The sequence below is a fragment of the Barbatula barbatula genome (genome assembly GCF_947034865.1).
Source record: "Barbatula barbatula genome assembly, chromosome: 1".
Lineage (NCBI taxonomy): Eukaryota > Metazoa > Chordata > Actinopteri > Cypriniformes > Nemacheilidae > Barbatula > Barbatula barbatula.
In genome coordinates, this window is record NC_136766.1 from 26,884,587 (window position 1) to 26,908,313 (window position 23,727).

Below are 23,727 nucleotides of genomic sequence, written 5' to 3' on the forward strand. Positions count from 1 at the left end.
TGCTTGCGTTAAACGCAGAAGTCACATGTGCTCAAGGGCTCCTTTGGTTGTTGGAACGAGCGTGGAGAGAGTGGTGTTTATTCACTCCCCCCAATTTCATTTTCTGGTGGTCCTAAGACTCACAACCTTCGGGTTACAGTCCAACTCTTTAACCAATGTCTAAAAAAAGTTCCAATAATATTGTTCTAAGAAGGTATAACCTTTAGCATTATGAGAACCTTCATCTAGTGCAAAAAAACATCAAAACAATGTTACAAGAACGTTGTACTAAGAACATTTTAGTGTAACATTACCAGAACATTGATCAACTACAAATGACATCAAAACAACGTTCTGAAAACATTGTTCTTGGAACGTTTTCTCTTAATATTATAAAAACCTTCATCAAGTGCAAAGAAATATCAAAACAATGTTACAAGAACGTTGTACAAAGAACGTTTTACTGTAACATTACCAGAACATTGATCAATTACAAATGACATCAAAACAACGTTCTGAAAACATTGTTCTTGGAACGTTTTATCTTAATATTATAAAAACCTTCATCATGTGCAAAGAAACATCCAAACAATGTTACAAGAACGTTGTACTAAGAACGTTTTACTGTAACATTACCAGAACATTGATCAACTACAAATGACATCAAAACGACGTTCTGAAAACATTGTTCTTGGAACGTTTTCACTTAATATTATAAAAACCTTCATCAAGCGCAAAGAAACATCCAAACAATGTTACAAGAACGTTGTACTAAGAACGTTTTACTGTAACATTACCAGAACATTGATCAACTACAAATGACATCAAAACGACGTTCTCAAAACATTGTTCTTGGAACGTTTTCTCTTAATATTATAAAAACCTTCATCAAGTGCAAAGAAACATCCAAACAATGTTACAAGAACGTTGTTCTAAGAACATTTTACTTTAACATTAGCAGAACATTGATCAACTACAAATGACATCAAAACAACGTTCTGAAAACATTGTTCTTGGAACGTTTTCTCTTAATATTATAAAAACCTTCATCAAGTGCAAAGAAACATCCAAACAATGTTACAAGAACGTTGTTCTAAGAACATTTTACTTTAACATTAGCAGAACATTGATCAACTACAAATGATATCAAAACAACGTTCTGAAAACATTGTTCTTGGAACGTTTTCTCTTAATATTATAAAAACCTTCATCAAGTGCAAAAAAACATCAAAACAATGTTACAAGAACGTTGTTCTAAGAACATTTTCCTTTAACATTAAAAGAACATTCGTTGATTAAAAATAACATAAATAGAACGTTTCTAGAATGTTGTTCTAAGGACGTTTTTCTTAACATTAAAGGAACGTTACTCATACTTTGAAAACATTATAAAAACGTCCCATAAACATTATTTTAAGAATGTTTTCCCCTAACCTTTAAATACCTTCAAAACAACGTTAGTGAAAGTTGTGGGAACGTTCCCTGTTAGCTGGGCTGGTGCTGCTCCACTAAACAAAGCATGTTCTGATCATGGAGATAAAATATGCCTCACGCCATCAAGTGCCACTCTGGTCAACTAGTGTTTTGTTCTTATCTGAACTGAATACATTCAAATCTAGAACAGCTTTGATTATGCACCTGTGCCATTATATACTGTTTTGGATTTCTAGCAGGAATGGAATACTAACAAAACTGATTTTATTAGAAAATTGTTAAAAGGTGACGACAATCAAGGCAAACAATGTGCATCAATGCTTTGTCGAGCACCCACAGTCGGCTTTTCAGATGCGTTAAAATGCTTGAATTAAATATATGGATGGAGCCTTAAATATAAGAGGCACAGAGAAGGCCAATTGAACTCAAAATCGCTGTCAGAATCGCAAATGTAGACAATCAGCCATCTGGTGAATTATGGTAGAGGTAGAGTATATGCAATATAGACAAATGACAGGGTAAAACACAGAACCTCTTTCTACTTTCGTTTCTATTCTTTTTTAGAATCTGTTGCAATCGTTTCAACCATTTCAGTAACAGGAAATAGTATTACAATCATCACAGATTAGTTTTTTTTCTGGGAATGGAATGAATTGGTAAATGATAAAAAAAAGGAATTTCAGGGGGACAACACGTTGCAACGCGCGTTACGGAGATTGTAACAGATTGTAATAATATTACCCACATTTTATTAGAAATGCGTTATATTACTGCGTTACAGCAAAAATGAATAGATTACTGTAATATTACATTTTTAATGTCTTACCCCAACACGGATTGCCATTGCGTTCCTATTTCCAGGGGGCTCTAGTTTTGCCCTAGTTAACACAGCCAGTAATTTCTAAACCGCTGGCAACAAAAGTGAGTACACCCCTAAATTGAAAAGTGAAAATGTCTAAATGTCAGTATTTTGTGGCCACAATTATGGTCCAGCACTGCCTTAACCCTCTTGGGCATGGAGTTCACAGGTAGTGTCGAACATTCATGCTATGTTCTGCGTGTTCAAAATTGGAGAGAGGCCAGTTAAGAAAAAGAAGTTTATTGATCAGAAGATTCAAAAATACAACAGCTGCTGGGTGGGTCCTCCGACGCAAACGTCTCAAAGGACCGACTCATAAATGCCATGTAAAATTGTTTTTCTATTTCACTGGTGTCTTTTCTTTGCTGGGGGGTTGGGGAAGCCTGGGAACAAGTCCAATCCGCTTTCTCTCCTTTGTTCTGCCTCAGCCAACCAGCTCACACTCCATTGCTTTCGAACCATCTGCAACACATTATATGGAAACACCCCACCAAATTCCATGGGGCTCCGTGTGTAATCTGATCTTTACACACACCATTTCCTGTGGAAAACACACTCAATTCACACCCCTAACTCTTGGTTAGCCCAACTTACACTGGTTATATTTTCAACATTATGCACGGTTAGTAATCAATAATGAAATCATAAAGCATATTAAATGTAAAGGCATAAAAATCCTTCAGTAGCCACTGGAGTCCTCTTCCGTTCCTCAATGACGACATCACTGAGCTGGTGGATGTTACAGACCTTGCACTCCTCCACCTTCCGTTTGAGGATGCCCACAGATGCTCAGTAGGGTATAGGTCTTGAGACATTCTTGGCCAGTCCATTACCTTTCCCCTCAGCTTCTTTGGCAAGGCAGTGGTCGTATTGGAGGTGTGTTTGGGGTCGTTATTTCCAAAGGAAGTGGATCATGCTCTGCTTCAGTATAGCATCACGGTACATTTTGCCATTCATGGTCCCCTTAATGAACTGTAGCTCCCCAGTGCCGAAAGCACTCATGCAGCCCCAGACCATGACACTCCCACAACCATGCTTGACTGTAGGCAAGACACTTTTTGAGAACTTCCAGTGACCAGTATGAGAGTGATTATAATTTAACACACCATCTCCCCATTGGCACCCGAGACCCCTTATAACACTGACAAAATCACATGACACCGGGGTGGGGACAATGGCGAATTGGGCCCAAGCTGGACATTCCCTTAGGGGTGCTCTCACTTTTGAGTCAAGCGGTTTAGACATTAACAGCTGTGCGGCAAGTCATTGAGGGAAAGCCAATTTATGCTGTTGTACACACTTGTGAGATACTGTATATGGGCACAGCTGGATGTGTAGAAAAACGGATGAAGGCACGGTTTAAAGAACTGAAATCGTAACGTGCAGCTTCTTTGTGCCTGCCATGAATTACCTAGCCACAATATGCAAAATCAGCCAAATTACCACTGTGACATCAGAACCAAAAATAAATAAATTTAAATTTGATGATCAAGGCTCCTTGAATGACGACTATTCATAGACCATGTATAAATCAGTTAAGAACAGTTTTATTCAGCACTTAGCAATTTCAAATTACAGTCGACTGAAGCCAAATTCCTTGACATTGAGGGGCCCAATAGATACTTGCTCCCAACGTAGATCTATGGAGAACAGACTAGTGAGCAACTTCCAAGACCTAAATCAGAATAATTTGTAGTTCATCCAAGTATTAACCCATACCTTTAAGAACCTGATCGCTTGCACTACTGCTGCTACAGGTCGAGTCACAGCAGCCACACATCTGATCAGATTCATCTACGGACACCCACCTGCCAAACAAAGACACAGCCTCAATGATAAATGTCACCCTACTGACCCAGTGAAGGCTTTTTGGGGGAAACATACCCATTAGGGGAGAAAGAGCAAGCCTTCTGCTCAGGGTTTGTTGGAGTGGCTACAGGAACCGCCTTCAAAATGCATGTGATGTAGACCTGCAAAGACAACAGGGTTAAAAAAGTGCACTATAATGTACTCGTAACTAAGGCAAATACATACCAGCCCACTGTCCACTTGCTGGAACCTGAAAGCCTCCAGCTGAAACTGCAGCTTATCAATTTGAGATCGAGGCAGGTAGCGAGAGCTCGAGCCTGTGAACTTGGCATCAACAAGGCACCTGGTGAAGAAAAGAGTTAAACACCATGCAATACTTCTAGGATGGGCTGAATAAAGGGCCATGTCTTACCCATTATTCTCAATGAATGAGTATCTGGGCTCAGAGTTCACATCAGGGGATGAAGTGGCTACACAACGGTCCACAAACACACGGAGGGGTACATGGTTGTACGTCTTCACAGAGGCCTCAATATTCACAATGTCACCCAGGAAGTACTGGTTTGAGGGTCTCTCAAACTGCCACTCATCTGTTTCAAGGACAAATTAGACAAGGTCTACAAAATGAAGTTGAAACTACATTAAAAGCTAAAGCTGTATAATACAAACCAGTCATAAGCTTGAGGGAGAAGACCAACCGCTCTTCAGCGACCTTTGTAGCTGCAAATGGTACCCAAGTGGGCACCAGGACATTACTGCTCACATTATGCATTCTGTAGATTGTAGAAAAAGTTGGTCACCACAAACTGCAATATCTTTTTCTACACACACACGTATACAGCCATCTTTTGCTCAGAACCTCACCTTGGATAGTGACACTCAATACTGACAACAGCACCACTACTCCTGACAATAGGAACACCATTTGAAGCCTCTTGGGGAGTATAGACAAGGTTGAAGGCATAAACAAGCTCATCTTCGGTTTCCTAAAGAAACAAGAATGTTACCCAAATTCAGAACCAAAACACTTTTGGCAAGTAGAGGATCAGTCTTCTCACCGTTAACATGCTGCCACATCCATGCAGTTCGGACTCAAAGATGAGCACTCGAGCACTATTGTCCTCCCCTATTGGTTCACAGCCTCCCAGTGCAAAACCAGAAGCCATTAGTGGTTTTCCAGTCCCAAAGAAGTCTTCCATCACTTCCACATACACTGAATTCTCACCGCACTGAGCCCCTACACTATTGGGAGAAACAGGGCGCCGCAGCTCAAAAGGAATCTCTGGCTGTACCGGTTCTTCTGGCAATCTTGGAAAGGCCCACGTCAGTTTTTCTATCGGACCCTGCAAAAGCTGTTTAGTCTGAACACTGACAGGATCTTGACCAGTCTGCATTGAAAATTGAGAAGGAAATCTCTGTGGCACAAGAATGGGGTTGTTAGTTTGGGGAAACTGAGGCATCCTAGTTTCACTCTGCTGAGAAACTTGCATATGTGACCGAGGCCTAAATGAACGAGGCTTCTGAGTTTGGGCCGATCTTCCCCGCCATTGTGCAGCAGACAAGCCAAATACAAGCACCAAGCCTAATCCTAGTTGCCACAACCCCATCATTGTTAAACATGAGTTTCCATGAAGCATTAGGAACCCTGAATCAAAATTTAAACATTTGGAAATCAGGATGGCTCCGCCCCTCTAGTGATTACCATAATGCTTATCTAGACTTGTGTATTTGCCTAACCAGCTTGCAACAGGTGGATGTTGTTGGACACAGATGGAAATCAGGATTTGTGTACTTTGTATTAAGAGCTATCCTCTTGCTTATTTTAATTGGACCTTTCAAGTTGAAACACAACCAACCATACAGCATACCTGCACTTTTTGTTTTGTTTCTTGTACTTTTTATGAATTCAGACACATAGCCACGCACAGACTTGTACTCTATAAAGTATCTAACATAGTAAAGCTTAATAAGCAAACTTCACAGGGACTATAATCATTACAGCTCAAACTATTTATTGTGAATTTATCATTTTTCCCTCCCCATCCCAATTGTGTTGTGATTAGACTGTGTGAACGGATCTAGATTGTCTGGTTGTATGTTTAACTTGATTCAGCATGACCTATATTATATCATCCACAGCACATAGACAAAATGGGAAAGTTTGCATCTCATGAGACACGTTATGAATTCTTATAAAAGTCAATTCACCTATTAAGCGCAAACTAACAATACAAATAACACAAGACTACAGATGAATAAAAAAATAAAGGAACAAAAGAAACTGTTTTCATCGAATAATGTTTTAACGTCTGTGCTTCAATATCCTTGCGCATCTTTAAGTGGGTATACGGAAATCCTTGATCTTTTATAGTGGGTATCCAGCGTATACCTTCCGATCACTAAGGGCATAGCCCTCAAAAATGGACCACAGGGATATTACTTGTTCAGATAACTTTTTTTGGTGTAGACTATTTCCAAGCACGCATGCACACTTTTGTGGCCCTCACTGCAGTTCATTTCTGATAACAAGCTAAATAAATGACAAGTAACTTACATTAGCTACAATTAATTATACTCTACATTCATATAATTTGAAAACAATATATGTTTATTATCATAGCCAGACTGATTGACAAACACAGAACGGAAGTTAACTTTCGGGCCAGGTGTGTGTATCCGATGAAATCCTCTTTACAAAATAGGTCATATAATGTCAGTTTAGATGCATGGTGAAATGAATTTACACCTTTAAACCCTGCGCAGAAAGTTATCATTGGTGTACATCTATAGTGGAGTTTTGGTTCCTTGCCACCGATCCCACTGGCTTACTCACTGGGAGACTGCTGATTTAGTTTGCGTTTAAACTTGCGTTTAATAACACACATGCATGTTAACATACTTTATCAAATATTTTTTATTTCTGCACGTATTGGAATTATTCCAAATTGATTTGGTATATTGTAATTTTACACTCCCAGTCCTGATAACAATATTTAAAATAATAATATACCTAAATTAAATATACTTCGATTGAATAATTTAAAATTTCTGACAATCCACTAACATCAGTGTACATTGCACAGAGAAAAACGTTCAATAATACCATGTATCTTAATGCCACACTATTCTCTTTAAGGTTTCCCCTAGTATTATGTTAATTCATTTTTTTATTATGATAAAAAAGTAAAGCAACAATGAAGGTTGTGAAAAGCGCTATATAAATTGAATTGAACTGAATAACAAAGATGGATTAAGAAATGTAACATTAATGAATATTGAGACAAATTATGGGAAGAACACTGAGGTTTTCCCTCTCTTGAGCTTCTAGTTACACCAGGGGCCGTTTCAGGAGGTTTTGGGAAAACTCTGAAATGAGGGAAACTTTGGGTTTTCGGTTTCAGAATGTGAGGTATGACAAACCCAGAGAATATGGGGTAACTAAAGCCCATTTTTAAAAGATAGGTAAGTTATACTCAGAGTCAGTAACCATAGTAACTTACTCTGTGAACCTAACCTGGTCGGGAGCAGGTTTTCTATAAACAGAGTTTCTTTCGATCTCCTCCGCCTTTTTAAAGCAAGTGGTGTACCTAATTCATATATTCATTCATACAGTCATTCATGGCACACATTTTGATCACACAGACACCAACTAAGTGACTTAAATGCAATTTGTGCTTTTGTAGAGGATAAATAAAACGCATGAATAAAGTATGTCTAAATACAGGCATACATGCAGAAATGAAGCAATAAACATAGGCTAGATGTGGAGCCATTCCTATCCAAATGTGCTCCGAGAAGAGATCGAACCGTTAGAATCTGAAACCCTAACAAGTGATCATGACATCTCACAATTATCATTATAGAGCACTTATGGGGAATGAGGACATAACAATGTTTTATTATTTCTGTTTCGTTTCTGTTGTTTCATTCATTTACTGATTAATGTATTTGTTTACTGGTACATTTATCTATTTTTTAATTGAAACAAGAGTCATTTTCAGCACATTAGTAAATCCACTGCAGAGCAGAAAGTGTGCCTCACTCTCAAGCGCTTTCTGCCCCCATGTTCCGTTGCCATGGTGAATCGTCGTATCGGAGCTCCATTGATCATGGCTCGTCATAGTCGTGACGCTTCACTCAAGATAAATCTACCCAGAGTTGATAGAACTAACTCAAACCAGCTGTTCTGAAACCAAAAAATAAATTTTTCACATCTCGGTGAAAATCAACTCAGAGTTCACATTTTAAGTCAGTGTTGGTTGAAATGGGCCCCAGAGGAGAACAGTTTGGCCATTCTTGTTTTGATTAAAATTATTTGTTGAAGGTTCTTGTTAGAAATGTTTCCAAATTAGTTAAACACGTTGCCATAACTTCTATTTGACATCACAATTGTGTTAGAAAACAGACAAACACATGGGGTCAGCGTTGAGCTATATAGGCAGGATAGATCATTAAAACAAAATGTATGGGGCAAATATAAAAGCAGGGATAGGGGGTAGAAGAGGGTATGTCTCTTTAAATGAGGGGAACATACTCTCTCCATGTCCCATACTCTCACTGCTGTCCCCACCCCACAGATATTGACCCAGCTAGCTGACCAATCTGGGTGGCAGAAACTGTGTGGCTTCAAATAATCCGGAGGCTGTTTGTAGTTTAAGTAATTTTATTTGCTCCAAGTGAAGATACAAGGGATGGGAAAACCATGTATTATGGATTATTTGATATTTTTCTGCTTTTTCGGTGGGACTATTACCAAAAATCTAAAGTCTTAGGTTATGAGTTTAATACTCATAAGTCATTCAAAAAAATGTCTACAGGCACCCACTGGATCTGCCTTTGTGTTTGCAGCCTAATACTGCAGAGAAAAACCGATTTTTAGTGTGAAAAAGAGTTGAAAGGAGGGTGGGAAATACTGAGAGAAAACAATTGAACCCTTTCAACTTCAAAAAAATGTCTACAGGCACCCACTGGATCTGCCTTTGTGTTTGCAGCCTAATACTGCAGAGAAAAAAGATTTTTAGTGTGAAAAAGAGTTGAAAGGAGGATGGGAAATACTGAGAGAAAACAATTGAACCCTTTCAACCACAGATCGTGTCCTAATGGTTAGAGAGTCGGACTCGTGACCAGAAGGTTGCCAGTTCGATCCTCAGGGCCGGCAGGTAACGACTGAGGTGCCCTTGAGCAAGGCACCTTACCCCTACTTGCTCCCCGGGCGCTGCAGTGATAGCTGCCCACTGCTCCGGGTGTATGTGTGTTCACCACTTGCTGTGCGTGTGTTCACTACTCTCTGGATGGGTTAAATGCAGAGGGCAAATTTCAGGTATGGTTCTCCATAACTGACAAATAGGTCACTTTCACTTTTCAATTTCAGATCAGTTGCAGTCTCCAACCAGCTCAGTCCCGGGACTGGGGGCACAAATTCAACAATCAGTCCATCAACATTATACTTTTGAGGATGACATTGGCTACTATTAACAGTTTAATTGGGGAGATTACATGTGTGTAATTATATCTGCACCAGCGTTAATCTTGGTTGGGTGACAAGAGGAGTGTGACACGAAGTATGCAACAGTATCTGCTTGTCATGTGAAGACAAAAATGAATCTGGGTCTGCAGGGTGTCTGAATTATCTGTCTGTTGCTAAGAAGCTAGAATTATATTTCGAAACGTTAAGCGATTAGCATGGTTGAATAGTAATTTGAACATCCTCAATATGTCAAGATAACATATGTTGGTCATGAAAGTTTAGGTGGATGTTTAAACACTCAGTTTAAAGAAAAAAAGTTATAAAGAAATAATATTAATGACACTGTTTTGGTAAAACAGGTCAGGTTTATTGTCTGAGTTGGAAAATTCTCCTATGGAATTGAGATGGCGAGACTCCCAAAAAGAAAAAAAGAGTTCTGAATGCTGAAATCTAAGCCTGGGAAAATACACTTGCTGTGTCACGAGGACCCTTTTTGCGTCGTGCTATAACCTCAACCCTTCTTCAGTTGGGAGGACATTCTTTTCCACTTTGCACTGGTAGGACTGAACTGATTTCACGCACGCACTGGACTTTATTAAAGAACTTTCTGGACGGTGTTCGTGAGACAATTCAGAAAAAAAAGTTCTAACAAGAGTATAGTTCACTGAATATTGTTGAATGTAAATCAGATGTAAATTTTGGATTTTAATTTTTATCATTTCAGTTTGATATATGTTTTAGTTGGGTTTAAATGTGGTTACATGACAATGTACCCTGGTTAAGGAAATTATTTGGTTTGTCTAACGGTATAGGAGGTTAAAACTAAAAGCTAATTTGAATAAGACCCTAACTCTAAATTGAAGATCAGTAAACCTTAAAAGCTGTCCAAAATCAAGATCAAATCAGAGTTGTGCTGTACTCGATAACTAAACAAGGATAAAGGTTAAACAGCAAAAGCGATAAAATGCTGTTTTAAGAGAATACGAAAAGAAAACCAAAGACAACACCGATAACTCATATTTTTCTGCATACATTTTCTTGTTTTTTTGTATTGTTTTATTTTCAAACCGATTCATGTTGTTTACGTGACTATTCAATCGAAAAATATATTTTCTTTGAGTATTTTACCTGTTGTATGATTTATTTACTGCCAGTATTTATTCTGTTCTCCACTAACCTAGAAACTGGTCCATTGCTCCAACCTACATTGCGGGCACTTGTTACATAAGCGTTGTCTATGAGCAAATACCAGGCACAACAGGTGTGGATCCCTACACACATTGGAAAATCAACTCGGCCTTCTAGTTTTCATGCTACTTTCTAGAAACAATTAGAAACTAATAAAACAGATTATACAATTAGACTGTATGGGCCCACAAAGCGAATTAAACCATACATTACTAGTCTATGACAAAAGATATCTTAACCGGCACACATTTGACTATGAGAAAGTGTTCTAAAATAGATAGTGGATTCCAGATCTGCTAAAAGTATGGAAATAAAGTTACTGAAAAATTTAAAAGAACATGGATAAACACACACACACACACACACACACACACACACACACACACAACAGATGAAAGACATCAGGGACCCGTTTCAGAAAGCAGGGTAAGTGCAAACTCCGTGTAAGTTAACCCCAGAAAACGGGATACTCTGGGTTTTCCGTTTCAGAACGCGAGGTATATCAAACCCACGACCACGGGGTAAGTCAAGCCCGTTTCAGAAATCAAGGTATCTTATACTTAGAGTGAGTAACCATAGTAACCTACTCTGTGAACCTAACCTGGTCCGGAGCAGGTTTTATTCCAGAGGTTTGTTACAATCTCCGCCCCCTTTTAGAAACGCGAGGGGTGTTGAAATTGCCTACGCCGTTTGTTTATTCATTCGTTTTCCTTAATCGCGCACAAGTTCGTAACACAGACAGTTAAATGGCATGTCTGTTTATTCAGGAACCCGTAGTAGATGAGGAAACAGCATTAATTTTGGTAAGAGTTAAATTTACGTCGGGAGAGAATATATGGTGAAGCCCCGTTTGGATGTTTTATCATATCTGGAGGATTTTTTTTTTGAGCAATACCGTTTTCCCAACCTTGCAAACGTTGTGTTAAAATGCAGATTTGTAACTCTTTTGTTGTTCTGGAAAGAAAACAAGGATAAGAATATTTACTCGCTGTGTTTCATAAAGAACAAAACTAAATCATTTTATTTTGAGTTTTGTTTTCTACTTTGCAAATGTATTTAAGAACCATCTATTTTATGACTGAGATTCTCCAGAGTATTTTAAAATTAAACATAATTCGAGGACCACAGTATATTTTGTTCATTTGTGCTATTTGTTTTGTTTGATTACGCTTAATAGGTGAATTCAAAGTGTTTAGAAGGTAATTGACATTACTTGTTATAAGAATTCATAACGTGTCTCAAGAGATGCAAACTTTCCCATTTTGTCTATGTGCTGTGCAGCATATAATATAGGTCATGCTGAATCAAGTTTAACATAGAACCACACATTCTAGATCCGTTCACACAGTCTAATCACAATACAATTGGAATGGGGAGAGAAAATTATAAATTCACAATAAATAGTTGAACTGTAATGATCATAGTCCCTGTGAAGTTTGCTCATTAAGCTTTACTACTTTAGATACTTTCTAGAGTATTAATCTGTGCGTGGCTATGTGTCTGAATTCATAAAAAGTACAAGAAACACAAAAAACAAGTGCAGCTATGCATGCAGTTGGTTATGCTTTAACTTGACAGGTCTAATTAAAATAAGCAAGAGTAAAGCTCTAAATACAAAGTGCACACATCCTGATTATTATCTGCGTAAGAAATGTCCAACAACCTCCACCTGTTGCAAACTGGTTAGGTAAATTAACAAGTCTAGAGAAGCATTACGGTAATCACTAGAGGGGCGGCGCCATCCTGATATCCAAATGTATAAATTTTGATTCTGGTTTCCTAATGCTTCATGGAAACTCATGTTTAGCAATGATGGGGTTGTGGCAAGTAGTATTATGTTTGGTGCTTGTTCTTGTTGGCTTGTCTGATGCACAATGGCGGGGAAGATCGGCCCAAACTCAGAAGCCTCGTTCATTTAGGCCTAGGTCAAATATGCAAGTTCCTCAGCAGAGTGAAACTAGGATGCCTAAGTTTACCCAAACTAACAACCCCATGCTTGTGCCACAGAGATTTCCTTCTCAGTTTTCAATGCAGACTGGTCAAGATCCTGTCAGTGTTCAGTCTAAACAGCTTTTGCAGGGTCCGATGGAAAAACTGACGTGGACCTTTCCAAGACTGCCAGAAGAACCGGCACAGCCAGAGATTCCTTTTGAGCTGCGGCGCCCTGTTTCTCCCAATAGTGTAGGGGCTCAGTGTGGTGATAATTCAGTGTATGTGGAAGTGATGGAAGACTTCTTTGGCACCGGAAAACCACTAATGGCTTCTGGTTTTGCACTGGGAGGCTGTGAACCAATAGGGGAGGACAATAGTGCTCGAGTGCTCATCTTTGAGTCGGAACTGCATGAATGTGGCAGCATGTTAACGGTGAGAAGACTGATCCTCTACTTGCCAAAAGTGTTTAGGTTCTGAATTTGAGTAACATTCTTGTTTCTTTAGGTAACCGATGATGAGCTTGTTTATGCCTTCAACCTAGTCTATACTCCCCAAGAGGCTTCAAATGGTGTTCCTATTGTCAGGAGTAGTTCTGCTACTGTCAGTATTGAGTGTCACTATCCAAGGTGAGGTTCTGAGCTCAAGATGGCTGTATACTCATGCGTGTAGTGAAATATTTAGCTATTTGTGGTGAAGAGCTTTTTCTGTAATCTATAGAATGCATAATGTGAGCAGCAATGTCCTGGTGCCCACTTGGGTACCATATGCAGCTACAAAGGTTGCTGAAGAGCGGTTGGTCTTCTCCCTCACGCTTATGACTGGTTTGTATTATACAGCTTTTAATGTAGTTTCAACTTCATTTTGAAGACCATGTCTATTTTGTCCTTGAAACAGATGAGTGGCAGTTTGAGAGACCCTCAAACCAGTACTTCCTGGGTGACATTGTGAATATTGAGGCCTCTGTGAAGACGTACAACCATGTACCCCTCCGTGTGTTTGTGGACCGTTGTGTAGCCACTTCATCCCCTGATGTGAACTCTGACCCCAGATACTCATTCATTGAGAATAATGGGTAAGACATGGCCCTTTATTCAGCCCATCCTAGAAGTATTGCATGGTGTTTAACTCTTCTTCACCAGGTGCCTGGTTGATGCCAAGTTCACAGGCTCGAGCTCTCGCTACCTGCCTCGAACTCAAATTGATAAGCTGCAGTTTCAGCTGGAGGCTTTCAGGTTCCAGCAAGTGAATAGTGGGCTGGTATGTATTTGCTTTAGTTATGAGCACATTATAGTGCACTGTTTTGAACACTGTCTTTGCAGGTCTACATCACATGCATTCTGAAGGCGGTTCCTGTAGCCACTCAAACAAACCCTGAGCAGAAGGCTTGCTCTTTCTCCCCTAATGGGTATGTTTCCCCCCCAAAAGCCTTCACTGGATCAGTAGGGTGACGTTTATCATTGAGGATGTCTTTGTTTGGCAGGTGGGTGTCTGTAGATGAATCTGATCAGGTGTGTGGCTGCTGTGACTCAACCTGTAGCAGCAGTAGTGCAAGCGATCAGGTTAAAGGTATGTGTTAACACGTAAACTTGCAAATTATGGTCTTGGAAGTTTCTCAATATTTGTCTGTTCTCTATAGATCTACAGTGGGAGCAAGTATCTGTTGGGCCCCTCAATGTGAAGGAATTTGGCTTTGGTCGACTGTAATTAGAAATGGCTATGATGTCAAGTGCTGAATAAAAGTGATTTATACATGGTCTATAAGTGGTCGTTCTTCAAGGAGTCTTGAACATCTAATTAACTTTTTGGTTCTTGTGCCACTCAAAGCCTTTCTACCTTAAGCGGTAATTTGGGTGTAAGCCAGGTAATGCATGGCAGGTAAATGATTCTTGACTAGGACCTCTGCTGGCAAAAGTGAGTGACTGCGCGGTTGCAAAATGTTTCACAACAGACCACAAAAAATAAATGGGATTAATGAATCCGTATATGAAGTTCATGACAGCAATCTGTTCCAATGCGTACTTGAGTCAAAGATAACGTATAGTGGGTGTAGACATTTTTCTCTAAACTTTTGCAACTTATGAATAAATTAATGCCGACACAGTTTGTTGCATTCTATTACAAATAGCTTTCCTGCAGCTCCGTGGTAAGATAGCAGTGTGTTAACGCAAGGTTGTGGGTTTGATCCTAAGGGATTGCAGATACCCGTCAAATGTATATGCATATACATAATGCTATGCAAGGCGCTTTGGGTAAAAGTGTCTGCCAAATGCCTATATGTAAATTATTCACTGTAGTCTAGTAAGGCCCATATGCTGACTATTTCAGATTATCAAATTACTTCCTAAAATATATGAAGATGTGTTCCAATACTTTTCAGCACTCATCACGAGGGAGTCTAGCTGTATAATTACCCAGATCCAAAATTCTTGACACAATGAACTCTTACAGTAGGCTATAATCAAACAAAATGCAAAGCAATACAGTACACCTCAACAACCTAAGAGCGAGCCCTGTGTTGTGCTTTCTAAAACATTTCAATCTGAGGTAAGCAGCAGTCACTTTAGAGAACGAATCAAGCATTGATACAAAGCTTCACTGAAAATCTACATAAAGATGGCCTAGGCCAGGGGTCTGTATCCTTTTTGAAGTGCTGTGCCATAAATTCTTTTCATGGCAACCACTGTGCCATTTTAAGATCAACGTTTAGTATTCCATGTAATTGTACCACAATATTTATTTTTAGATTGACACTATTTGTATACTTATACTATAAGACCGAAAAAAAAACAATTGAATAGACTAAGATTTTTTTTCAATAAAAAAAAATTCACTGATTTCTAAATTTTAAACTGTTTATGCAAAACATTTTGCTCCTTTGAAAGGAAGACAGCAAGAGTATAAAACACTAGTATTGGAATCCAGTTCTAATGCTGCTTTTTCACATGTTATAGTTATCATCTTTATTTTTAAAATTTATTTAACAACTGAAATGGTAACATATGTATATAAAAAAATTATAGAACAAAAAGCAGAGCAGCAAGAGTTTGTAAAACAAATAATACTGTAATCACGTTTTAATGCTGCTTTTCAGTGTTAAATCAAGGAATACCAACATGGCCCAGTGTAGGCGAATGCAAGATTAAATAGATGTACAGTACTTATTAATACTACTTGGTGTGAGCCCTGGTCCTGTTTTCCTTTGCTGAGCTCTGTTACCTTGGGAGTGTAGTATGTCACCTTAAGTTTCACGCATGCTTCGGAATGATCAACAGTCAAGCGATTGCGAGAGGGACAGAGCACATATTGAGTATTTTCGTTTTACGTATCTCTTTTTACATATATCTACATTTATGCATGCATTTGAATATTAACCAACATGATATATCTTTATTTGTGCATGCATTTGAATATTAATCTACATATCATTTCACATTGCATTTTTAATATCACACTTTTTTATTATCACACTTTTTATCAGTCATGAAGCATTAAGAAGTATTCATAGGAATAATAGAATAGAATATTAATTATTAGAGATATAATCAGAAACCATATTTAACCACATTTAATTCAAGATGATTGTGAGCAAATGACTAAGATGATTTAATGACTTAATGTTACAATCAGTAGACCAAATGACTTAATGTTACAATCAGTATACCTGTTTAATGATTAGTTACATAAAAATACTTATATAGCATGCTTAAGAATACTTTTCAACATTTTACAGCAATATAAAATCCAGTGATGTCTGTGAGGCCTAGAGGCCTGAGGCCTAAGGTTCAAATAAAGTTCAGAGGATGAGATACAGAAAACTTAGGTGCTTTCCTCTAACCAATGCATTGCATGGTCAAGGACACATTATGAGTTCACCAAGTTACTTCACCGGAAGAGAACCGGAAAAGTGTCCAAATATGGGCACATTAATTATTTGTTTATGCACCAACCAAGATTCCACGATTAAAAACGTATCCTGTTGCCTGGGATCTATTGGTGGCAGAAATAGGGTTATTGGTCATTAAAAATAAGAGATAACGGGAATTTGCCTGATTGGTGAAACAGACGAACCCCCTGCACCAGTTTTCACTATAAATATGGGGTTGAAAACATATTTTTAGATGCTTTGGGAAGATCTCACTTTGTTTGGCATGCGCAAATAAAGTTTACTTTTTGACACCTGGACCTTCTTTGTTTGAGCAATTTTTTGAAACTACAAGATCAATTTTCCACAACACACATTGTTCACGTGTGAAAATATTTGCTCGCAGAGGTATGTCGATCCAAAAACCGTCAGCAAAGCCAAAGCAACTCTTTTGAGACAGCAGAATTTTTCTGGCAATGATGCCCAGCATGTAAAATGCAAGATCCCTGATTGACTGCTGTGGTTTCCAACTCCTTGCGGAGTTCTGTAAATTTTGTCATCCAGAGTGCTGAACTCTTGAGCTCAATTAGCTGCATTTCCATGTCCTGTCTATCCATCCACTCTATCAGAGATGCATCGAATTTGTGTCCATCGAAGCTCAAAGGCTTAATCAAAAGAGGGAACATTCGTCCATATTTCCGAAAGTCCCCAAACCGTGTTGTGAACTCCAATTCGAGTTTGAACATGTATTTGGATATTTCACTCGTGTTGACGCTGCACTGTGCGTACAGCTCCCGTACATGTTTGAATTATCGGAATATGGAGGTAGCGATATCCCTTGAGAAAACTGCCAGCTTGTCCATAAACGCAGCCCATGTTTCGAACATGTTCAAAATGATGTGTTCAGCCCATTGAGGTGGAGATTAAGCTTGTTCAGGTGGCCTGTGATATCAGTGAGAAAGATGACTTTCAAAACCCATGTCTCATCTTCGAGTTCAGTGTAGACTTGGCCTTTTTCAGCCAGGAAGGCTTTAATACTGTCAAAGCAGCCAACAAATATCTCCAGAACTTTAACACAGCTTAACCATCTGACTGCCAAGCAGAGAGGAATATCTTTGTACGTGCAGTCCATTTCCTCGAGAAGGGACTGGAACTGTAGGTGTGTGTTTTGCTTAACTAAGAAATAAACAATCTTTACAACTGTAGCCATAACGCTATTAAGATCTGAATTTGACATTTTTGCACACAGTGTCTTCCCCTTTTGTTGTGTCAGTTATTAATTTTAGGCAACAGTTTCTAAATTCCTCTCGGAGATGATAGGTTCTCTCGATCAAACCCCAGTCAGTCTCTCAACACAACGTCTCGCTCAAGCCGCCGTATTTTCGCTTTTGTGTTTAAAAACTGTGGTCATGTTATCTCAATTAGCCCATAATCTTACATACTATTCATAATATAATCATTTTGAAGTTGCTACAGTTGTAAATATAGGTATACCTTACGAACATGTACCATGGTTTTAATACTGTAAACGTTTATTAACCATGTATTAACTTTTATGCAACTACATAACCACAGTTTTACCAAATATAGCATGGTTAAGATATGGATAGATTAACAAAACCATAATTAATTTGTGGTTGCCATTGTTTAAATTTTTAAACTAATGTTTGTCCTTTATTGTTATAAAAACATGGTTAAATCAAGGCATACCATAATTTAGTTAGCTTGAGGTTTTGATTGAAATTATATTTTTTTATAGTTGAAATTATATATTTTTTATAGTTGAATAGAATAGTATAGTTAAATAAATGAATTCTAGTCCTCCATGTACACATCCAGTACTTGCAAAAATTAATTTTATTTCCATTTTATGCTTACATGAACACAAAACCACTAAGAGCCGCAATGGTTGGGGGCGATGGCGAATGGATGGCCAGGTTGGAGGCAATAGACCAGCCCCAAAGGCAGCAGAAATGGCATGACCTCTATCAGAAGGTAAAGCAATGTTATCTGTATCTCATATTATGCAGTATACAGGTCACCTTACAATAGTGCAGACAATATAGATCAGTATTGTTTCTTATCTTTTGTAGATAGATAAATGCCTCATGCAGGCCCTGTGGACAGATCTCCCTCTTTGGAGAGTCTAAGCACTGCAATTGTGGATTCCACACTACTAAGGTGATCGATTTGAAAATGACATTTAACGTTTTATCACATATGTCAATAAGTACAATAAACAATGAAATGCTTTACTAACCTGGTGCTGCTCCACTAAACAAAGCATGTTCTGATCATGGAGATAAAATATGCCTCAAAATATGTGTTTTGTTTATATCTGAACTGAATACATTCAAATCTAGCACAGCTTTGATTATGCACCTGTGCCATTACATACTGTTTTGGATTTCTAGCAGGAATGGAATACTAACAAAACTGATTTTATTAGAAAATTGTTAAAAGGTGACGACAATCAAGGCAAACAATGTGCATCAATGCTTTGTCGAGCACCCACAGTCGGCTTTTCAGATGCGTTAAAATGCTTGAATTAAATATATGGATGGAGCCTTAAATATAAGACGCACAGAGAGGGCCAATTGAACTCAAAATCGCTGTCAGAATCGCAAATGTAGACAATCAGCCATCTGGTGAATTATGGTAGAGGTAGAGTATATGCAATATAGACAAATGACAGGGTAAAACACAGAACCTCTTTCTACTTACTTTCGTTTTGTTTCTATTGTTTTTTAGAATCTGTTGCAATCGTTTCAACCATCAGATTTCAGTAACAGGAAATAGTATTACAATCATCACAGATTTGTTTTTTTCTGGGAATGGAATGAATTGGTAAATGATAAAAAAAGGAATTTCAGGGGGACAACACATTGTTGCAACGCGCGTTACGGAGATTGTAACAGATTGTAATATTACCCACATTTTATTAGAAATGCGTTATATTACTGCGTTACAGCAAAAATGAATAGATTACTGTAATATTACATTTTTAATGCCTTACCCCAACACGGATTGCCATTGCGTTCCTATTTCCAGGGGGCTCTAGTTTTGCCCTAGTTAACACAGCCAGTAATTTCTAAACCGCTGGCAACAAAAGTGAGTACACCCCTAAATTGAAAAGTGAAAATGTCTAAACGCCAGTATTTTGTGGCCACAATTATGGTCCAGCACTGCCTTAACCCTCTTGGGCATGGAGTTCACAGGTAGTGTCGAACATTCGTGCTATGTTCTGCGTGTTCAAAATTGGAGAGAGGCCAGTTAAGAAAATGAAGTTTATTGATCAGAAGATTCAAAAATACAACAGCTGCTGGGTGGGTCCTCCGACGCAAACGTCTCACAAAGGACCGACTCATTATAAATGCCATGTAAAATTGTTTTTCTATTTCACTGGTGTCTTTTCTCTGCTGGGGGGTTGGGGAAGCCTGGGAACAAGTCCAAGCCGCTTTCTCTCCTTTGTTCTGCCTCAGCCAACCAGCTCACACTCCTTTGCTTTCGGACCATCTGCCACACATTATATGGAAACACCCACCAAATTCCATGGGGCTCCGTGTGTAATCTGATCTTTACACACACCATTTCCTGTGGAAAATACACTCAATTCACAACCCTAACTCTTGGTTAGCCCAACTCACACTGGTTATATTTTCAACATTATGCACGGTTAGTAATCAATAATGAAATCATAAAGCACATTAAATGTAAAGGCATGTTTAAACCACAATAAAAATCCTTCAGTAGCCACTGGAGTCCTCTTCCGTTCCTCAATGACGACATCACTGAGCTGGTGGATGTTACAGACCTTCCGTTTGAGGATGCCCCACAGATGCTCAATAGGGTATAGGTCTTGAGACATTCTTGGCCAGTCCATTACCTTTCCCCTCAGCTTCTTTGGCAAGGCAGTGGTCGTATTGGAGGTGTGTTTGGGGTCGTTATCTCCAAAGGAAGTGGATCATGCTCTGCTTCAGTATAGCATCACGGTACATTTTGCCATTCATGGTCCCCTTAATGAACTGTAGCTCCCCAGTTCTGAAAGCACTCATGCAGCCCCAGACCATGACACTCCCACGACCATGCTTGACTGTAGGCAAGACACTTTGAGAACTTCCAGTGACCAGTATGAGAGTGATTATAATTTAACACACCATCTCCCCATTGGCACCCGAGACCTTATAACACTAACAAAATCACATGACACCGGGGTGGGGACAATGGCGAATTGGGCCAAAGTTGGACATTCACTTAGGGGTGCTCTCACTTTTGAGTCAAGCGGTTTAGACATTAACGGCTGTGCGACAACTCATTGAGGGAAAGCCAATTAATGCTGTTGTACACACTTGTGAGATACTGTATATGGGCACAGCTGGATGTGTAGCAAAACTGATGAAGGCACGGTTTAAAGAACTGAAATTGTAACGTGCAGCTTTTTTGTGCCTGCCATGAATTACCTAGCCACAATATGCAAAAATCAGCCAAATTACCACTGTGACATCAGAACCAAAAAAATAGCAAGTGTAAATTTGATGAGCAAGGCTCCTTGAATGACGACCATTTATAGACCATGTATAAATCAGTTAAGAACAGTTTTATTCAGCACTTAGCAATTTAAAATTACAGTCGACTGAAGCCAAATTCCTTGACATTGAGGGGCCCAATAGATACTTGCTCCCAACGTAGATCTATGGAGAACAAACTAGTGAGCAACTTCCAAGACCTAAATCAGAATCATTTGTAGTTCATCCAAGTATTAACCCATACCTTTAAGAACCTGATCGCTTGCACTACTGCTGCTACAGGTCGAGTCACAGCAGCCACACACCTGATCAGATTCATCTACAGACACCCACCTGCCACACAAAGACACAGCCTCAATGATAAACGTCACCCTACTGACCCAGTGAAGGCTTTTTGGGGGAAACATACCCATTAGGGGAGAAAGAGCAAGCCTTCTGCTCAGGATTTGTTGGAGTGGCTACAGGAACCGCCTTCAAAATGCATGTGATGTAGACCTGCAAAGACAACAGGGTTAAAAAACAGTGCACTATAATGTACTCGTAACTAAGGCAAATACATACCAGCCCACTGTCCACTTGCTGGAACCTGAAAGCTTCCAGCTGAAACTGCAGTTTATCAATTTGAGTTCGAGGCAGATAGCGAGAGCTCGAGCCTGTGAACTTGGCATCAACCAAGCACCTGGTGAAGAAAAAGAGTTAAACACCCTCCAACACTTCTAGCATAGGCTGGGCAAAGGGCCATGTCTTACCCATTATTCTCAATGAAAGAGTATCTGGGGTCAGAGTTCACATCAGGGGACGAAGTGGCTACACAATGGTCCACAAACACATGGAGGGGTACATGGTTGTACGTCTTCACAGAGGCCTCGATATTCACAATGTCACCCAGGAAGTACTGGTTTGAGGGTCTCTCAAACTGCCACTCATCTGTTTCAAGGACAAAATAGACATGTTTTTTTAAAATGAAGTTGAAACTACATTAAAAGCTAAAGCTGTATAATACAAACCAGTCATAAGCTTGAGGGAGAAGACCAACCGCTCTTCAGCTACTTTCGTAGCTGCATATGGTACCCAAGTGGGCACCAGGACATTGCTGCTCACATTATGCATTCTGTAGATTATAGAAGTTGGTCACCACAAAATCTTTTACTAAACGCATGAGAATAAAGCCAGCTTGAGCTCAGAACCTCACCTTGGATAGTGACACTCAATACTGACAACAGCAGACCTACTCCTGACAATAGGAACACCATTTGAAGCCTCTTGGGGAGTATAGACTAGGTTGAAGGCATAAACAAGCTCATCTTCAGTTACCTAGAGAAACAAGAATGTTACTCATTCAGAACCTAAACACTTTTGGTAAGTAGAGGATCAGTCGTCTCACCGTTAACATGCTGCCACATCCATGCAGTTCTGACTCAAAGATGAGCACTCGAGCACTATTGTCCTCCCCTATTGGTTCACAGCCTCCCAGTGCAAAACCAGAAGCCATTAGTGGTTTCCCGGTCCCAAAGAAGTCTTCCATCACTTCTAAATACACTGAATTCTCACCGCACTGAGCCCCTACACTATTGGGAGAAACAGGGCGCCGCAGCTCAAAAGGAATCTCTGGCTGTACCGATTCTTCTGGCAGAATTGGAAAAGTCCACATCAGTTTTTCCATCGGACCCTGCAAAAGCTGTTTAGACTGAACACCGACAGGATCTTGACCAGGATTCGGCATTGAAAACTGAGAAGGAAATCTCTGTGGCACAAGCATAGGGTTGTTGGTTTGGGGAAACTTAGGCATCCTAGTTTCACTCTGCTGAGGAACTTGCATATGTGACCGAGGCCATTGTGCATCAGACAAGCCAAATGCAAGCACAAGCACCAAGCCAAATCCCACTTGCCACAACCCCATCATTGTTAACCATGAGTTCCTATGAAGCATTATGAACCCTGAATCAAAATTTATACATTTGGAAATCAGGATGGCTCCGCCCCTCTAGTGATTAGCGTAATGCTTCTCTAGACTTGTTAATTTGCCTAACCAGTTTGCAACAGATGGAGGTTATTGGACAGATGGAAATCCGGATGTGGGTACTTTGTATTAAGAGCTCTTACTCTTACTCTTGCTTATTTTAATTAGACCTGTGGAGTTAAAACATATCCAATTTTAATCCATAGCTGCGCTTGTTTTTGTGCTTCTTGTACTTTTTATGAATTCAGACACATAGCCACGCACAGATGAATACTCTAGAAAATATCTAAAATAATAAAGCTTAATAAGCAAACTTCACAGAGACCATGATTATAACAGTTCAAACTATTTATTGTGATAACGATTTAAGTAATACGTTGGGAGTATTCTTATTGGCAGAAAGCAAATAAAATTGTTCCCACATCTCAGAACGCCCTCTTTTTCCATGAGGTTCCATGAGTCCCAAATTCTTGCAACATTAAACTCCTACAGTAGGCGATAATCAAACAATTCAATACAAAGCAATACCGTACACCTCAACAACCTACGAGAGCGCGCCCTGTGTTGTGCTTTCTAATACCTTTGAATCGGAGTACAAAGCAGTCACTTTTTGGAGGACGAATCACCATTACTTCTTTCTGGTTACCTATAAAGCATCGCATAAATTTTAAAATCTTACTTATTACCTACAAAGCGTTGCATGGTTTAGCT

The 23,727-nt window shown here is 39.2% G+C and overlaps 2 protein-coding genes across 7 annotated transcripts in view; one reads left to right on the forward strand and one right to left on the reverse strand.

Moving 5' to 3' along the window:
• Positions 1–3,557: 3,557 nt before the first annotated feature.
• LOC306891769 (zona pellucida sperm-binding protein 3-like) lies at positions 3,558–22,975 on the reverse strand. 3 transcript variants are annotated; one of them, XM_079452287.1, is made up of 8 exons: positions 5,140–5,760; positions 4,946–5,067; positions 4,751–4,854; positions 4,494–4,671; positions 4,307–4,424; positions 4,157–4,242; positions 3,992–4,080; positions 3,558–3,912 (listed from the first exon to the last, which is right to left on the reverse strand). In XM_079452287.1, exons 1-8 carry the CDS (start codon positions 5,716–5,718, stop codon positions 3,845–3,847), a joined length of 1,344 nt encoding a protein of 447 aa, XP_079308413.1. In that variant the 5' UTR covers positions 5,719–5,760; the 3' UTR covers positions 3,558–3,844. The 3 variants fall into 3 exon arrangements, with proteins under 3 accessions (XP_079308413.1, XP_079308415.1, XP_079308414.1); XM_079452289.1 differs by lacking the exons at positions 3,992–4,080; positions 4,157–4,242; positions 4,307–4,424; ... (2 more) ...; positions 4,946–5,067; positions 5,140–5,760 and adding exons at positions 21,301–21,389; positions 21,466–21,551; positions 21,618–21,735; ... (2 more) ...; positions 22,249–22,370; positions 22,441–22,973 and having other exon boundaries at positions 3,797–3,912; XM_079452288.1 differs by lacking the exons at positions 3,558–3,912; positions 3,992–4,080; positions 4,157–4,242; ... (3 more) ...; positions 4,946–5,067; positions 5,140–5,760 and adding exons at positions 20,928–21,221; positions 21,301–21,389; positions 21,466–21,551; ... (3 more) ...; positions 22,249–22,370; positions 22,441–22,975.
• The window catches only part of LOC306891714 (zona pellucida sperm-binding protein 3-like), a 44,095-nt gene continuing 32,845 nt past the window's right edge, over positions 12,478–23,727 (forward strand). The window contains exons 1-8 of one of the 4 annotated variants that reach the window (XM_079452196.1): positions 12,478–13,100; positions 13,173–13,294; positions 13,386–13,489; positions 13,563–13,740; positions 13,808–13,925; positions 13,988–14,073; positions 14,149–14,234; positions 14,305–14,435. In XM_079452196.1, the coding sequence (XP_079308322.1) occupies positions 12,519–13,100; positions 13,173–13,294; positions 13,386–13,489; positions 13,563–13,740; positions 13,808–13,925; positions 13,988–14,073; positions 14,149–14,234; positions 14,305–14,372 (1,344 nt within the window). In that variant the 5' untranslated portion in view covers positions 12,478–12,518 and the 3' untranslated portion in view covers positions 14,373–14,435. Of the gene's footprint in view, positions 13,101–13,172; positions 13,295–13,364; positions 13,490–13,562; positions 13,741–13,807; positions 13,926–13,987; positions 14,074–14,148; positions 14,235–14,304; positions 14,436–23,727 lie in introns of those variants that run through there. The other 3 variants (XM_079452197.1, XM_079452202.1, XM_079452199.1) reach the window with 3 other exon arrangements.

Coding starts and splice junctions, on each gene's coding strand:
- LOC306891769 (XM_079452287.1), bottom strand. CDS start 5,718: ATGCTTCATGGAAACTCATGTTTAACAATGATGGGGTTGTGGCAACTA. Junction 5,068..5,139: donor GATGTGGCAGCATGTTAACG/GTGAGAAGACTG, acceptor TTGTTTCTTTAG/GAAACCGAAGATGAGCTTGT. Junction 4,081..4,156: donor TGCTCTTTCTCCCCTAATGG/GTATGTTTCCCC, acceptor TTTGTTTGGCAG/GTGGGTGTCCGTAGATGAAT.